We start from the raw sequence: 17,949 nt of genomic DNA on the forward strand, positions 1-17,949 counted from the left end.
TACTTTGTTTAATTAAGAATTAATAGAACTTTCTATAATAGTATTTATTTCTAGCTACTTACTCTTAAGGCCTAAATAGCCTTTAGATAGCTCTATATAATAACTATATTTATAGCTTATTTCTTTAAGACTTAATAGGGCTTCTAATAGATTTTAAGTAACTAATTTACCTATTATCTTTTATAGCTAATCTTCCTATAAAGGTCTACTCTTAAGTATACTATCTTATAATAGTCTACTTATACACTACGCTAAAGGCCTTTTATACTTATTATAGCACTAACTCTATATTACTAGCGCGTACTAATAATACGTTCTAAAACTTAATTAGAAGATAGTCTACCTAGGGCGTATATCTAATTAGGATTAAATATAAAATATAAGAGGCTATACTTTATAGAGTAATTACTTAGTATATAAGAGGTTATATTTAATAGAAAGCTATCTACGTCTACTTACGTAATATTTATTTACTTATTAAAGAAAGGTTATACTAAAGAGTCTAAGCGCGTTATCTAAGTGCTACTTAGGTAGTAAGTAGAATCTAGGTATTTAAAGTAATACTTAGATTCTTCGCTTATCGTCTAAATATAGTTTAGATAACGCGCGCGTAGCTTTAACTAAGATTTTATTAAGGAGCTATCTAAGGGGCGTTTAGCCCGTTATAATAATATCTATAATACGTATAGCGTTATATAACTAACTTAGTAATTACTTCTATAACTTATTTATTATTTATTATTTTTAAGCTATTTCTTACTAGCTACTTTAAGCTTATTATTAATTACTAATAAGCTACTTAATAACTGTCCTTAACTGCCGTTAACCTTATTTAACGGCAGTTAACTACTAATAACCTTATTATAAACGAAAGATAACTACTAAGAAATTAATTAGTAGAAGTTAACTACCGATTTCTTAGTATTAACGCTAGATTGCTAATAGTTATCTTATTAGTAGTAGTTAACTACTAATAAACTAAGTTATTAAGAGGGGTTAATAGCTGATTAACTGCTAGATAATTGATTAGTAGTTAGTAACTACCAACAAATAAGCTAGTAGTAGTAGTTAACTACTTAATAGTTGATTAGTAGTAGTTAACTACTGGTAAGTCAGCTGTTAACGGCAGTTAACTACTTATTATTTCATTAGTAGGAGTAGATAACGGTAGATAACTACTAATTATATTAAGTTTTTGTTATATTGGACGAAATTAAAAGTTTTAGTCTATAAGCTTTCTATAAAAGAAGCTTAAGTTCTATAGTTATATCGTTACCTAGCTACAATTATATCTTCTTATACCTATTATTATCTTTATTAATCAGCAATTATAAGTCTAATTACTAAGCACTTACTAAGCTTAATTACTAAGCTATTACTAATCGATTTTCTTTAATCGTTAGTAAGTAATTATGTAATTACTATATTAGTAATATATTACGTGATCTTATTCTTATAAAATTCTTCTATAAGCTATTCTTTATTTTTAATAAAGAAAGTATTATATCCTCCCTACGATACTTTCTTTACAGATATACTTTGGTCTCTTGATGGGGGTGCGGAATTATCGGCATTACTAGACTTCTAGGATCTGCTAGTGTCAGACTGTTGGCTGAACTAGGTACAGTATGAGATAGATCGGAAATAGTTGTGAGCAGCTAGTCGCATTTTCACGAGATGAATCACTATTAAGCTACTCTAATAATCATCGACTATTTATAAAAGCAACGCAATCACATTATTTAGAGATGCTTCCACGCGCTTAAGGATGCGTATTATAGGCCACTTAAGACGCCGTTTATAAGCGTTAAAACCTGCCCTTTATGTTCTCCACTCCTCCTGCAATCTCTCAATGACTTTCCTGACATACTCCACATCCGTCACACTCGGAATGTTCCTCATGCTCTCGCTCTTTGCACTCGTCTTTTCTGTTTCATACACCAAAACGCCTTTGTTCTTTGTACTCGCGCCATACCCGTACTTTCCTTCGAACCAATCCAGCAGCTTGATGGGAGGGTTTTTCTTAGGGTCTTGCTCCGAGTTGCGCAGTCTCTCCATCCACTGGTCTGTAGACAGGGTTTTAAATTTGAAGCCAGCAGCAGCAAGAGCAGGAAGCAAGTCGCGCGTCCAGTGGAAGAGGGTGGGGTTGACAACGTGGTAGACGAGATCAGGCGGAGGGATCTCAATGAAATCAGGGTCTCTGCGACGACGAGAAAACTGACCAGGATGCGAGGTTGAAGTGGGAACGGAATCTGGATCCAAGGGTGAGGTAGGGACGAAAACAGGTGAGCTGGAGTCGTGGATGTCGCAACAATCAAGAATGATGTGGGCGGCGTAATCAACAGGCAGCCAAGACATTTCTTCGTCGAGAGCTGGTAGCGCGCCTAGCGTGACGGCAGTCTGTATCATGAGCGGTATACCTTCAGTAGTATTCCACTGCCCAATCTTGGAGTCGCCAACAAGTTGGCCTATCCGCAGCACTCTAGCATCCGCACCCGCGCGCTTCGCCGCGTTAAGAACGATGTGCTCAGCGACATATTTCGAGCGCGCGTAGCCTGTTTTCTGAACGTGTGAGATGTTCGCGACAGGACTTTCTGGCACTGTTCCTGGTCGCGGCATCGCAGCAGCGGAAGAGACGGATGAGCAGAAGAAGAAGCTTGCTTTGTTTCCATCAGGATTACTCTGACAGAGATTTATCAAGTTCTGTACAGCGGCTATATGCTCTTTCTCAAAGCTTTGTAAGGAGATGTTGAAGTTTACCGCCCAGGCGCTGTGGATGACCAGGGTGAGCTTCCTTCCAAGCTCGCTAAATTCCTCTTTCCCCAGACCGAAGTCTGATTTACTAAAATCGGCCGGAAGGGCAACGAGCTTTTCCAGCTGCTCTCGTGTGGGACTAAGGCCCCGCGCAGATAAGCTTTCCAAAGTTCGTTTCAGTGCAGCCATGTCAGAAGACGCTCGGACAAGAGCATACACCTTGTGGACCGCGTGATTCTCGACAAGTTGCGCGAGCAAGTGAGCACCCAGTCCCCCGGTGACACCAGTCAAAGCAACAACATGTCGCCTGTTGGCTGGCCGTATAGCAGGTATGATATTCGAGTACTTTGTTATCAAGTCGTTCATGATCTGTTCGTGGCCTTGTACATCTTCTGTCTCTCCTGTGCGTAGCCCATGAAGGTAGCGAGCAAGCGCGGCGATATTCCCAGTCTCATAGAGCAGGTTCTGTCCCACTTCCGCTTGCTTGCCACCCAGATCGATCTCCTTCTTGATTAAGCTCCACATACGCAGACACTGCAGGCTATCGATACCGCAGGCGAAGAAGTCTGACTTGGGAGAGCTTAGCTCCACGCCGAGCTCTTCACAGAATCGTCGAGACAAATACGCCTCGAGTTCCGGAAGGGGCAGTGCTACGGATCCGCTGGTGTCGTTCTCAAACTTCTCATACGCGTCTTGGATCTGCTGCTTGAACTGCTCGTACACTTGGGCGCGGATGAACGTGCTCTTGTCTGTGGTAGCGTACTTTATCCCAGACGGCAGCATAACAATAAGATCTCGCGGAATGCGGGAGAAGCTTTCTGCGCGAGAGTTTGCGTCCTCAATAGCAGGCCAGATGTGCTGTAGGAACTCCTCATCATTCATGTTGGTCGCCGCGTCAGCCTTGATGATCAAGATGCCTGGGACTGTCTTGCCGTCTCCGAAAACGATGGCTTCTTGGACGAGCGCTTCTTGACGTACCCGGCCTTCGATTGGAATTGGAAGTACCTTCTCCCCATTGACCAATGTCAAGCGGTCGTCCAGACGTGAAACGTACTTCCAATGATTTGGCTTCGTAGGGTGCTTCGCAAAGAGATCTCGGGTGCGGAACGAGTTAGGCGGGTCGTCTGAGTTTATGGTACTCTTCGACTTAAGGCCGTCCAGAGCGACGCACTCGAATATGTTCGGGGCGACCTCGTCCATCAAGAGATACTGTTGGACTTGGGGCAGTATGCGAAGGTAGTTCCAAGCATCGTCACCTCGTGGTCGGACAGATGTCATGACTCGCCCGATTTCGGTCGAGCCGTAGTTTGCGCAGATATTAACGCCGTGCTTCACCAGCTTGTCGCCCAGATCGTCAGGACAAGCACTACCTCCGTACATAATCAGATCAATGTTGGCTAGGGCCTTGAGCCCCTGATCTGAATCTGCGAGGAGTTTCAGAATATAGGGTACGCAGAATAAGAGATCCGGCTTTACGTGCTCGATTGTGGCTAGGAGGTTCTGCTTCGTGATTGGGTAGTTGTAGTTGACATAGTACATGGGCTTTCCGGAGTAGATTGATCGGAAGGTTTCGTAAAAACCGAAGCTGTGGAATAGCGGCTGTGTCATCAAAGCTTTCCGATCTAGATTCAGCGCGAAAGTCGCGATGCAGCTTCTATGAGTGAGATAGATGGGTTTTGGTAGGCCTGTCGATCCCGATGAATGAATGATGACAACTCTCTTGGGGTTCTCACGTTCCGGGTCGTATGTGCGATGGAACACTGGTGCATCTACCTTGTAGTAATCGTGGTGCTCGAGCATCTCGAGCACCGTAATGCTCTTCTCATTGCGCACTTGCACCAAAGAATCGTGAAATTGTGCAGTTGTGAGTATAATGCCGCATTCGGCTTGTTCAAGCAATGAACATATTGCTGGACTGGCGAGCCGCGGGGATAGAAGAAGGGCGGCATAGCCTAACCTGTTCAATCCAAGAATAGTGATGATAAATTGCAGAGAAGAAGGAGCGAGTATCGCGATGGTTGGTGCCTGAGCAAGCAATAAATCCTATTCTCGCTGTCAGATGTGACTTTTTCACACGGTCTAGTTCTCACCTACCGCTGGCTTCAGCCCTCTCCGCTGTAATGCGTCAACTGCCGCATCAACATATCCGTCAATCGCCCGTGCTGAATGCTCTTCATAGTCGGTGAGACCTTCTCTCGGAAAGTAAAGCAGGGGAGAATCTCCGAGTTCTGATGCTCGTCGCTTGATCAGTTCGTCGATAGTATGGATTGCGCCATCGCTTCCAGCGAGACGAAGCGCCGGCGTCACCGCGTGCTCGTTCGTTTTTTTCAATAAGCCAGGCATGATCATTTGCTGATACTTGCAAAAGAAATCTCTTGTACCGTGGTATCTATACTATCTTGAGCCGCCGTGGTTCCGGTGGTCCCGATATTTCCGATCGCATGTGATACTAACGTGTCGGATAAGAATTCCGCTGGGTTGATGTCAGATTGCTGGGGCGAACAATCACGCAAGACTTTTTTTTCCGTAGGATTCACACTTTCATTGATGGTTTCAGGTTGTCGGGTAGCGGGGTAAGTTGATGCGCTGCAAGCAGGTAAATATCCCACCAACGAATGCTGACGACTGTGTCGGGGCTACTTCGGGTGACCGAAGTTCTCGACCCCTTATCGTCTTTATCTTGTGTGGAGTCCGTGTATGCTCGACCAGCGCACGAGCACGTTTTATTTGGAGGCCGGATAGGCGAACCTCATGGGGCACGGGGCTTCCCCCGCATCTCGGCGTGCAGCGATCCCCGGATCAGCAACAAGTTGCTTCGCCAAGTTCATGGAGTCTTGGGAAGAGAAGAACTAAAAAGCTGGCTGTTGGCTGGGGCAATGAGGCATCATCGGCTCTGGAGGTCGCAAAGCTCCATCTATTCACTATGACGACTCCATCCAATGATATCAAGTTCAAGGACTCGATCGAGCACATCGATACACTAGACAAACCGCAAAATGTCGTTTCTTTGGATAAATTCGGAGCAGCGACTGGGTATACTCCTGAAGAGAAATCTCTAGTCGGGAAGCTTGACACCCACATGATGGTAAGCCAATTCTGGAATCATATGGAAAGCTCGTTGCTAACGACTACAGCCAATGCTCTGGATTATGTACTTCATGAACTTCCTTGACCGTAACGCCATTGTCAATGGAAAGATCAACAACATGCACAAGGACCTCAATCTAAAGGGGACAGAATACAATACATGCGTGAGCATCTTCTTCGTCGGGTAAGAACTTCGTCTACCACACCAAGGTTCTTTTTGACTCTTGCATAGTTACCTCGTGGGGCAGGTACCCTCAAACATGCTCCTGACTCGTGTCAAGCCCTCCCACTACATGGCTGGTTGGACGATGGCATGGGCAATCGTATCGACACTTATGGTTCTCGTGAAAGACTACCACGGCATGTTGGCATGCAGGTATGATTAGCTTGATTGCATCTAAAGGTCTTGTACTCATCTCGATAGACTTGTACTCGGAATAACAGAGGCGCCGTTCTATCCAGGAGCACTGTACATGATCAGCTCTTTCTACACGCGTAAGGAGACCGCAACAAGGATGTCGGTGTTCTATACTGGTAACTTGCTTGCGAGTTCTTTTTCCGGTCTAATCGCCGCTGGAATATTCGCTGGATTGGACGGAAAACATGGTCTAGAGGGATGGAGATGGCTGTTTTTGATCCAGGGAGTCTTCACAGGTACGTTCAGACTGAGCCCGCCTGACACCACCAAAGCTAATTCAGTCTCCAGTTCTCATCGCCGTGGCGGCCTTCTTCCTCCTACCCAACGCACCCCTTCAAACCCGCTGGCTCTCTCCAGCCCAGCGACAACTAGCACACAGCCGCATCGAACAAGATACTACCCAAAAGCGAGACAAGGTCAACGTTTGGAAAGGTCTCCGAGAGGCAGCCGTCGACTATCGCACTTGGATCTTTGCACTCATGCAAAATCTTCACTTATCAGCGAATGGCTTCAAGAACTTCCTACCAACAGTCGTGCAGACGTTAGGTTTCAACCGAACAATCACCCTCGTATTGACCTGCCCTCCATATCTCATCTCAGCCTTCGTGTCGGTAGCAGTATCCTGGTCATCTGGTCGCTTCAACGAGCGCACCTGGCACATCACGCTCTCTAAAGCCGTCGCGATTGTGGGCTTCATCGTGGGGACTGCCACCTTGAACATTGGCGCGCGGTATTTCGCTATGGTGCTATTCGTGGGAGCGACCTATGGCGTTAACAACATCGTGCTGGCTTGGACCGCCGGTGTGCTCGGCCAGACGGACGAGAAGAAATCAGTCGCGTTGGCTATCGTCAATACATTGGGAAACCTCTCCTTCGTTTACACACCGTATCTGTGGCCCGACAGCGATGCACCGCGCTTTGGCAAGGCCATGTACGCGAGTGTGGGCTTCTCGTCAGGTGTTGTGTTGTGTGCGTGGGTGATGAGACTTATCTTGATGAGAGACAATAAGAAGATCCGCGCATCAGACGATGAGGCTGTCAATTTTTATGTGTACTAAGGAAGCGAAGGAGACCAATTTAGGAGATCTGTAGTCGTTGGCTTTCGTCTTTCATCGTAACATAGGATGGCAGAGTGATAGGAAACAGAAATTACAAAGCGTCAGGAAGCGAAGAGGAAAGGGACGAGCGATAGGCTACAGTATAAGACAAATTGCTAGTGGCCAATCATCCGAGTCATCTTGGCCTTCTTTCACAGCGCACCTCCACCTCCAGGCAATACTGTTGTTCCACGCAGAAGTCTTCTCTTATGTATAAATACTCTTACTTTGGCGCTCACTCCTCTTCTTTCTTCCTCCATCGCTCGATTCAACTTCTAGAGCTCATCCTTATTCACTGTCTCCTGACAATCATTACGCTCTTTTGCTATCACTAAATCTTCTCTGTGTACCCTTTAAAACCCTGTTATTATCTCTCTCCCCTCTTGGTCTTACATATATAAACTTGGGGCATGTATCATGTTAGCGCTACGACAATGTCTGATACATCAAGCTTATTGATGAGCACGGAGTACTATATCGTAACCTTCCGTAGTGGAAAGCTCCTAAAAGGGCTAGTTAGCAGAGAAGACGGCTGCTAACATGCGAATACGAATGACCTTTCGTGGCACCTCACGGGTTCTCCAAGAACGTCATTCAAATTGGAATCTGTAGCAGATCAAGTGCTTAGGACGAGATTCCATCGGGAATCTGCGTGCAGACAAACCATCAAGTGTTCATTCAGATCTCTGGCATACGGAAATCGCAGGACACTGATAGTGTAACTGACGGCATTTAAATCTCGCTCAGCATCTCGGCAGGGCTTTGTGACTGGCACCTTTAGCACAAATCTTTTCGCTGCCCATCTTTGGCTTTCCAGAAGGTTGAAGAAGTGGACATAGGATTTGGTTCTTTGCATGTATATTATGCGACATCAGCTGGGCGTAACGTGTATGCGTGGCATGCAGTTGAGTTTGTAGCTCGGAGGGTATTTGGAGGTAGAGAGCGCTGATGAGCGGTAACGATCTAGGAAGGCTTGTTTTTCAGAAGACGTAACGCACGAGTATAAGAGTTTTTAATCGCGTAGATAGTACATGTTAATAATCCTATCCTTAATCCTCAACGGAACTAAGGTTAAAATTGACCTTAGTTCCCAATTTCTTAGCGAGTTTACTAATCTTAGTTTTATAAAACTTATAAGGGACTAAAACTAAGTTTTAAATAATACTTAAAATAGATAACGTGTTTCACCACCGAGCGCCGCACCCCACCAAGCGCCGCAGTTCCCCCACTAAAACAACGTCCTAATAATAACGCGTGATGTCTTAACAACTACAAACCTAGAGAGGCTATACTAAAGCTAATGTGCAAATAGCAGTCTCTAAGCTTTCTAGAAACTAAATTTAGAGTATTTAACGTGCTAAAAAGATCTATAACGTCCCTAAACGAACAATACGTTGACGACGCAATAAGAAGCACTCTTAACGCGACTACAAGCCTAACTATAAGCGCCTAATAAAACTAGAAGAGGAAGCTATTACTAGGCGTGTAATAGTTAAGGCTAAGCGAGGACCTCCCTATAGGAGAGATAACGTGTAAGATATAGCTAATAGACTACTCTAAGAGCGCGGCGGAGAGGAGGTTAGTAAGAACTAGGTTAATAGGTTTATCTAGCGCAATCCTAAGCTGCGTACGCGCTAGAGCCGTCTATATAATCACTAGTAAGCTCTCTATAAAGATCTAGCGCTTATTAAGGGCTAGTTTAAGCTAGTTTAAAATATAAAGGTAAAGTATAGTATTATAAATAAAGATATCTATAACTTTAATAAGACTAGCTTTATTATAGGTAAGATTTTATTATAGTTAGTTATTATAGGCTTAAATAAACTAGGAAGAATAAAGAAGATCTAGCTAAGTAATTATAAGTAAGTTATACTAATATAAGGTATTAGTATAATAAATACGCGTATTCTAGCGTTTCTTATCTTTACTAGTAAGATTCTAATCTCTACCTAGTTTATAGAGGATCTACTACGTAACTAAGTAATCTAAGTTAGTCCTACTAGCTAGATAAATAATAATCTAGCGCTTAACTAGCTTTATTACTTTAATTTCTATACGCGACCTATAAGAATATATAGGCTACTCATTATTAATAGCTATAAGAGCTACTACTTAGTAGATTTCTAAGATCTCTATAAAGAAATAAAGATAATTCTCTTTTATATACCTCTATACTTATTATACCTCTTATAGTCTCTTAATATAAGCTACTTCTTACTATTAAAGCGCGCGTATAGTAATATTATTTTAGTCTTAGTACGTAATTATATCTACTATATTAGTAAAGAAACCTTCTTACTAGCGTTTAAAAAAGTATATTATAAGGCTATTATACTTAAGAATATCTATAGAGAGTTTTAAGAAGCTAAGCTTACTCTATATAATTACTATATTATTTTATTATAGCTTAACGTTATACTACGTACGCTAATGTTACACGGGGTTTGGTGCTGATACTTCTCTAAGCTCGATCCGGGTTAGGGTGAGTGAGATGGTGTGAAGAGCGCCGTGAGGTATTTGTCTGGCGATACAGTGGAGTGGGCGTGCTTGTATAGAAAGTAACAATAGGTTGACAATTCCTAATCTATATCGAATAGACTAACAAGTATCAATCTTGTGAAGTTAAGTAACTAGTAAGAAAGTACAATTTGAGTTGACCACAACGAGAGTAAATAATGAAATCCATCCATCCTTATATCCTCATTGCTTCTAGTCCTAACATCTGTGACATCTCCCAAATGCCCTGGCATCTTGAGATGTTCGAGATGTCCCTGGCATCTCCCGATGTTGTGGCATCTGCCCTCTTGGCGGGATGTTACCTCTTGGCGAGATGCCAAGTCACGTGATCTACGCCCCGCGTTGATCATTACCTTCTGACGTGGACGTCCATAGGCTCCCTGCCTCCATCCCTTCGTCAAGGAGAGAATCCTTCTTGTTACTTGTAACATTATCCCCCCTCTTAGGCGTATCGTCCCGATACCCTGGATTATCGTTTTGCCGCGCCGCGTGTTGAATCGTCAGCTGCATATAAGGTCGGTGGGCCCCAGGCCATTGTGTCCGTCCTTTTCCTGACTCTAGCCTTCCTAACCATGCCCAAGGTCCAAAAACAACGTGCCCCCCGTGCTCAAACTTCGACTGAACAGAAGCGTGCTCGTGCTTCGCGAGCTGAAGAGGAGGGTGTCGAAATGGATTTTCGTTGTAAGCGCTGTGAGGAGAAGAAGATACGTTGCTTCGTTGAAACGTCCTCCGGCCGTTGTGCTGGGTGTATCTCGGTTGGCGCTGAGTGTAGTTTGTTTGTCTCTGAGAAAGAGTGGGAAGAAGTCCAGGCCGAATGTGAGCGCATAGAGTTAGAGTTGGCCCAGGCTGAAGAGCGTCAAGCTCTAGCTGCAGCTGAGTCGTCTCGTTTGCGTCGAGAATTTCTGGAAGTGAAGAATAGGAAACGTGCCTTTGCGCGTCGTGATCTTGCGATAATCGCCGTCCAAGATCGTGCGAAGGAGCAGGCCGAGGGGAGCTCAGCCCCTGGGGGTACGGGCCCTCCTGTTGTCGAACCACCGCTATCCGAACCGTTGGCTGATTCGGGCTGGTTACAGGCTGATCCTCTTGATTCTTCTTTTGACTATTCTTTTCCTCTTTCTCTCCCCGTGGAGTCCGATTACTCCGCTCTAGGGTTGACTTTTGTTTCTCCGGTTGTCTCCGGTGGAAATCACGTACCAGTGACTTGCAGTTCGTCAGATTTCCTTCAGGTTCCCAAGTGTTGTGGCTCTCGGGCCATCCTTGCCACTTGACCAAGTACTTCCACTGACTACCGATTTTCCGCAGGTCCCTAATTTCTTCGACCTCGTATTCGTCGTCTTCGAGCTCTATGTCCGTTGCTAGCTCGGCATCTGGAGGTGCTGGCTCCAGGAGTTTCTTGTGAAAGACAGGGTGGATTCGCATGCCTTGTGGGAGTTTCAACTTGTAGTTTACTTTTCCTATTTCCTCTAGGATCTCGAATGGTCCTACTCGGAGGTTGTCCAATTTCCTGCATGGTCGTTTAGTTTTCAGGTTTTGTCGTGACAAGAAAACTTTGTCCCCCTTCTTAAAGGTTGGTCCCTCAATCCTTTGTTTATTCGCTGCCTTGGATGTCGTGAGGTTCCGTTGAGCTAGGTTCTTGCTCAATTCTTCGTGCAAATCTCGCATAAGCTTCGCTTTGTCGTCTGCCCCTACCGCGATACTCTCAATGTCCTTCGGATCTCGATGAGCTACCGGCTCATATCCGTAGTTCGCGTAGTGCGGCGAATGCTTCGTCGTTGTGGATCTCGTGCTGTTGTAGGCCAATTGCGCTGTCGGCAACAACTCTACCCAGTTGTCCTGCAATTTGTTGGCGTACATCCGTAAGTACTGTTCTAATGTCTGGTTTGTTCGTTCCGTCTGGCCGTCTGTTTCCGGGTGAAAGCTTGTCGAAAGCTTCTTTTTGACACCTAACTTCGCCAGGAATGTATTCCAGTATTTAGACGTAAACAGTTTATCACGATCGGTGATGAACTCTTCAGGTATCCCATGCTCTGACACTAATGCTTTGGTGACTTCGTACGCGCATTCTTCTGCCGTAATAGTCTCTTCCGTAGGCACAAACTTTGCCGCCTTAGTCAATCGGTCCACGATTACTAGGATTGTGTCGCAAAATCGAGCTGATCCTGGTTCCAACGATCTCGGGAGCTTCACTATGAAGTCCATCGTTACACTTGTCCATGGTCTAGACGGCGGCTGTAAGGGTTGTAACAGGCCATAGGGCTTATGTCTCTTGGGCTTGTTCTGGTGACATGCCAAACAGTTGCCTAGTATCTCCTGCACCTTCGTACGCATACGTGGTATCGCAAACACCTTAGACAGTCGTCTAACCATTTCTTCGATTCCTGCGTGTCCGTATTCCGTGGACTCGTGCAGTTCCTGTATGAGACTCGATCTCATGTGTGGAGGTACATATGTTCGATCCTTCGAAACCATATCTCGGTACTCCCGTTCGTCGTTCAACAGTTCGTCGGAGCCTGCTTCGTCGGGCTCGAACTGCCAGCTGGCTGCTCGCTGCTGCCACTGTTGCTGTAGCGTTTCTACCTGCTCGGCCACCTTAGCTACCTTAGCTAGTTCCGGCTGGTTGTACTTCAGACTGCCATCGGGCATCGTCTTAAGTAAGGCGTCATGTGGTTCCTTATGACCCTCTTCGCGCAAATCAGACCTTCTACTTAAAGCGTCTGCTGCTCCGTTGAGCGTCCCCGCGCGGTGCGTTATCTTGAAGTCGAACTGAGCAAGCGTCTCAGCCCATCGGACTTGTCGTCGATTGAGTTTCTTCGTTGTCATGAAACTCGTCAGATTCTGGTGATCGGTAAAAACCTCGATCGTGTCGGGGAGTCCTAACAGGTACACCTCCCATTGTTCAAAGGCATCGACTACTCCAAGTAGTTCCTTATCGTGAACATCATAGTTAAGTTCTGCTCCTGAGAACTTCCGTGAATGGTAGAACACCGGTCTCCATTTCTTATCCGTGCACTGCTGTGACAATACAGCTCCGAGTGCATAGTCAGACGCGTCGGTCTCGACTCTGGTGGGTCTCTGAGGGCTGTACATCTCTAGTACCGGCGCCTCCAGGAATATCTGCTTGATTCGATCAAAAGCCTCCTGATGTTCCTGTTCCCATCTGAAACCTATTTCCTTCTTTGTTATCTCCGTAAGGGGTGCCGTGATCTTCGAGTAATCTTTGATGAACTTTCGATAATAGTTCGCAAATCCTAAGAAGGATTGAACATCCTTGACTGTGTTGGGTTTTGGCCATTCCTGTACAGTCTGTATCTTCTTTGGGTTCATTTTCACTCCTTCGGTTGAGATGATAAATCCGAGGAATTCCGTTTCCTGCGTGTGAAACTCACACTTTCCTGGTTGAAGGTATAGCTTGTATTCCTTAAGCTTTCGTAAAACCTTCTTAACATGCTCGACATGTTCTTCGCGTGTGCCGCTGGAGTACACTAGTACATCGTCCAGATACGCGGTAACAAAGATTCCGAGGTATTCGTGGAGCGCGTTGTTGATGACTGATTGAAAGGTTGCCGGCGCATTCGTCAACCCGAATGGCATAACCGTATACTCGAACAGTCCATACTTCGTCTTAAACGCCGTCATCCACTCGTGACCTTCTTTGATCCTGATTCGGTAAAATCCTTCCCGAACGTCGAACTTCGTGAACCACTTAGCTCCCTGGAGTCGATCCATGAGCTCTGTAATTAGTGGTAAGGGATATCGATTCTTCCGAGTAACGCTGTTCAACCTCCTGTAGTCGACACATAGTCGCCACTTCCCGTTAGGCTTCTTTACGAACAATATAGGCGAGGCCATCGGGCCTGATCCTGGTCGGATAAATCCCTTTTTCAAGTTCTTCTGGAGGTAATCCCGCAGCTCAGCATCGTGCTCGGGCGCTATAGGGTACATTCCTCCTGGGCTCAACTTCGCTCCTTCCTCCAAGATGATCTCGTGATCCCAATCCTGGTGTTCTGCTAAGTCTGTTGCTTCGTTTTCCTCGAACAGTTCCTTGAACTCTGATGTTCGGTATTCTGCTGGAACCGCCAGCAATGGTTCGTCATAAACGGACGCAACCTGTGGTACCGGTCCTTCCTTCGTGGTCGCGACCTGCCGTATCCAAATGACTCCTATTCTCTGAGGGTCCTTCGCATAGATTCTCGCGATCTTATGCGGCGAAATCACACCGAATCTCCCATCTGGGTTTGCGCGTTGATCCGTCGGGCGTGTTTCTCGTCGTATACCAGCAACCTTGTGCACAGGTTCTCGGCTGTGTATCGATTTCTTTTGCCAGTCGATGGCAGGGTTGTGCTCTAACAACCAGTCGTAGCCAATTATCATCTCGGTCTCACCAAGATCCATAATACTAATCTTCGTTCGGCTTTCTTGACCAGCCAGGCGTAACGGTACTGCCTCGGTCTCAAGTCGAATCCAGCCGTTCCCGTATGTCGTGGGACTATCGTCGGCTAATACCACTCGCATCGGCACCTTCTTGGTCCGATAGGGTATGTTGTTCTTCTCCACCACTCGGGGTGAGATAACGGTTCGTGCGGCCCCACTGTCTATGAGCGCCGTCACCTTGTGTCCGTCTATAAGTACCGTAGCCTGCAGCCGCAAATCTTGCGCTCCCAGTTCGCGTACTTCCTTAAGGGTCGTTTTAGGACTGCCTTCACCAGCGTGACCCTGTCCCTGGCGGCATCCTAGTTTTTTGTCTGCTCACTTCTCCTCTTCTTAGGAAAGTAGCCTTCGCCTTTCTTGGCGGAATAGTGTATCGTACACTGGTCGTCGTAACAGAAGCTCCAATGGGTATTCTGGTGCGGTATGTCTTCCTTCGCAACCTCCCTCATTGGCCCCGGCTTCTTCGTTCTGTGAATCGGGCATCCGTCTGCCTCACAGATGTTTGCTGATAGGGTGCTATGGAGGTAATCGTTCACTCCGCGAGCGTCCTCAAACTGTTGTCGGTGGAAGGTACATCCCTTCCTGCAATGCGTCCATAAGAGTCGTTCGTGGCTCTTTTCTTTGTTGGACCTTTCCTGACCCTGCCTAGGTACCCTAGTCGTCGTGACTCTTGGTCTTGCAGCTCTGTGCATCCTGCAGTTCTTCGCATTGCATTCCTCGGCGGATATCGTGCTATGGTAGTAGTCGTCTACCTTTCGAGCATTCCGTCGTTGTTCCCTGTGGAACTGGCAATTGGTCGTACAATTGATCCAGCATAGCTCTTCGTGAGCTTCCTTTTCTCCTGGCTGGTGCACCTGGCGATGCTGTACTCGACACTCGTTATGCCATAAGTTGATGTGGCAGCAATCGTCCTCGTTGTTCCTGGTTTCTTCTCGCTTCCTCAAGTGATAATCACACTGTCTTGGGCAGTCAACCCAACGTAGGCGCTCGTGTTGCTCCATTCGTTCCTTGAACGTCCGAGGCGTCTCCTCGTCATCAGATTCCTTGAATCTGGGTTGTTCCTGGGCAGCCCTGCAGGCAATCTCATCTGCTCGGGGTCCCGTGATTGTGATTCGTCCTTCGATATCGCAGTCGTTGGCTTGGTGCCTGGTATTTCCACAAATCCAGCACTGTTGGTTTCTTAGGCGGCGTAGTACCTCTGCCCCTTCAACCTGCCAATCCGTTGGTAGTGGTTCGTCCCACTTGAAGTCTTGGAGTCCTATCGCCTTCTGTACTAGCTCAAAGGCCTCATCGGTGGCTTGTCTTGCTTCGTCGTACAGGTCTAGGTCGCTGAGAGTCTCGTCTAGTTCCTCAGTCGGGTATGGTGTTGCCATCCGTAGCATTCCGATCTTAACCGCTCCTTGCTTGACTTCATTCTTCGGGCAGTCCCTACGGAAGTGTCCTACTTCGCCGCAGCGGAGGCATGCCTTACTGTCGTAACGCTTCTGGCGTTCTTCCTTGGAAAGACCGTCGTTAAACTTTCCTCGGGTTTTGTTCTTATCCTTAGACTTGTCTTGTACCTTGCCGGTCATGTACGTATCTCCGTCGTGATCCTTGTTGTTCCGATACCTTCGGGTGTTGGCGAAGGGTGGCCCTGGTCGATATCCTTTCTGGGCTTCCTTCCGTTCCCATAATCGTGTGTCGATTCTTGTTGCCAACTCGATCAACGAGTACAAATCCTTCGGCTTGTCGTAGTGTACAAGTTCGTCCTTGATATTTTCCTTCAGACCTGCTTCGTATACCGTCCGGAGTGCCGAATCGTCCCAATTGATTCGTGCCTGTAGTTGCTTGAACTCCGCCGTATAAGCTGAAACTGCTCTGGTCTGCTTCAGGCGAGATATAGCCTTCTCCGCCTGGCTTTCCGCGTCTACCTCCCCGAAGATGCGTCCCAATTCCTCCTTGAAGTTGGCCCAACTGCTGAACAAGGTACGCGTCTCGTCCTTCGTTCCTTTGTTGTCGATGTCTGTCAGAAAGTCCTCCACATAAGGTTGCATCCAGCTTGCCGCTTTTCCCTTCATGTGAGTGTTGGCCATAAGTATTTTTTCTTCGTCGTTTGGCACATCGTTGTAGCCGCAGTACAACTCGATGTTGGTGAGGAACGTCCGTAACCCTTCGCGGTTACCATCGTATTTGTCTGGGGTCGCCATCTTGGGTTTCTTGATAGGCTTTTCGTTTGGTGTGGCCATCAGCTGACTCGTGAGCTGATTGATCATCGCTTGCATCTCGGCCATCTGCCGTGCATGGATCGTGGCCTGGTGCCTAAGATTCCGCAACTCTCGTAAGTTGTGAGCGTCGTCGTCCACCTCGTCATCACTCGGGGTCAGCATCTCGTCATCGATTGCTGGAGTGGGCACTGGTCCGGGACTCTGGACTGGTCCACCGGCACCTGCCTGCGACTGAGCCTGGTTGCGAGACATCCTTGAATCTTAATCGGGCGTCCTAATGTTAATCTTCCTAAGTCCACTGAATCCGTGGGTGGTCAAAGTGTTACACGGGGTTTGGTGCTGATACTTCTCTAAGCTCGATCCGGGTTAGGGTGAGTGAGATGGTGTGAAGAGCGCCGTGAGGTATTTGTCTGGCGATACAGTGGAGTGGGCGTGCTTGTATAGAAAGTAACAATAGGTTGACAATTCCTAATCTATATCGAATAGACTAACAAGTATCAATCTTGTGAAGTTAAGTAACTAGTAAGAAAGTACAATTTGAGTTGACCACAACGAGAGTAAATAATGAAATCCATCCATCCTTATATCCTCATTGCTTCTAGTCCTAACATCTGTGACATCTCCCAAATGCCCTGGCATCTTGAGATGTTCGAGATGTCCCTGGCATCTCCCGATGTTGTGGCATCTGCCCTCTTGGCGGGATGTTACCTCTTGGCGAGATGCCAAGTCACGTGATCTACGCCCCGCGTTGATCATTACCTTCTGACGTGGACGTCCATAGGCTCCCTGCCTCCATCCCTTCGTCAAGGAGAGAATCCTTCTTGTTACTTGTAACAGCTAACTCTACTAGTATAAGAGACTACTACCTAGAAGCTAAAAACGCTACGTAATACGCGCGAAATAGAGGCGTAGACTACGCTTATTTAAAACTATATATAAATCTAGTAAGGGTCTTCTATAACTTCTCTTAAAAAGTAAATATAGTAGCTAAGTAAGAGTACTTAGTAAATAGCTTATAATATATATAGTACTAATATATAAGAAACTTAATTACGTTAAAGCTATAATTAGTAAAGTAATAAAGTAAAAGACTTATAAAAGGCGCTATATATAGATAGAGAGGTCCTAGATAGTTAGCTAAATAGCTAATTAGATTACTAAGGTAGAGGGTAGTAAGTATAATAAGAGTATAATACCTGCGAAGAGGGTACGTAGTAAACGGCGCTATAAATATTATAGCTAAGTTAGATATAACTCTTACACGTACTAAGTAGAATTAGAGAATATAGAGAATAGCGATAAGTCTATTAAATAATATCTTATTCTACTTAATAATAAAAATAGTAGTAGTGTTACGTAATACTATTACGAAGGTAAGGTACTAGGATTTTATAGGACGTATACTAAGGTAGAGCGCACACTAGTAATATATATTATCTCTACT

The 17,949-nt window shown here is 45.9% G+C and overlaps 3 protein-coding genes across 3 annotated transcripts; 2 read left to right on the forward strand and 1 right to left on the reverse strand.

Annotated features, from left to right (window-relative positions):
- Positions 1-1,821: 1,821 nt before the first annotated feature.
- Positions 1,822-5,097, reverse strand: PSV08DRAFT_409658 (uncharacterized protein; the record flags this gene model as incomplete). Its single annotated transcript, XM_014217005.1, has 3 exons — positions 1,822-2,181; positions 2,278-4,797; positions 4,849-5,097. 3 exons carry the CDS (start codon positions 5,095-5,097, stop codon positions 1,822-1,824), a joined length of 3,129 nt encoding a protein of 1,042 aa, XP_014072480.1.
- Positions 5,098-5,677: 580 nt separating this feature from the next.
- PSV08DRAFT_202247 (major facilitator superfamily domain-containing protein) lies at positions 5,678-7,513 on the forward strand (the record flags this gene model as incomplete). The annotated part of the gene is made up of 5 exons (XM_014217006.1): positions 5,678-5,839; positions 5,889-6,025; positions 6,074-6,217; positions 6,266-6,495; positions 6,548-7,513. 5 exons carry the CDS (start codon positions 5,678-5,680, stop codon positions 7,315-7,317), a joined length of 1,443 nt encoding a protein of 480 aa, XP_014072481.1. The 3' UTR covers positions 7,318-7,513.
- Positions 7,514-10,442: 2,929 nt separating this feature from the next.
- On the forward strand, positions 10,443-11,371 carry PSV08DRAFT_296844 (uncharacterized protein; the record flags this gene model as incomplete). Its single annotated transcript, XM_066092611.1, has 2 exons — positions 10,443-11,079; positions 11,176-11,371. The coding sequence occupies 2 exons, from the start codon at positions 10,446-10,448 to the stop codon at positions 11,181-11,183; spliced, it is 642 nt and encodes a 213-aa protein (XP_065949063.1). The 3' UTR covers positions 11,184-11,371.
- Positions 11,372-17,949: the final 6,578 nt, after the last annotated feature.

The sequence above is a fragment of the Bipolaris maydis genome (assembly GCF_028858645.1).
Source record: "Bipolaris maydis strain C4 unplaced genomic scaffold PSV08scaffold_7, whole genome shotgun sequence".
NCBI lineage: Eukaryota > Fungi > Ascomycota > Dothideomycetes > Pleosporales > Pleosporaceae > Bipolaris > Bipolaris maydis.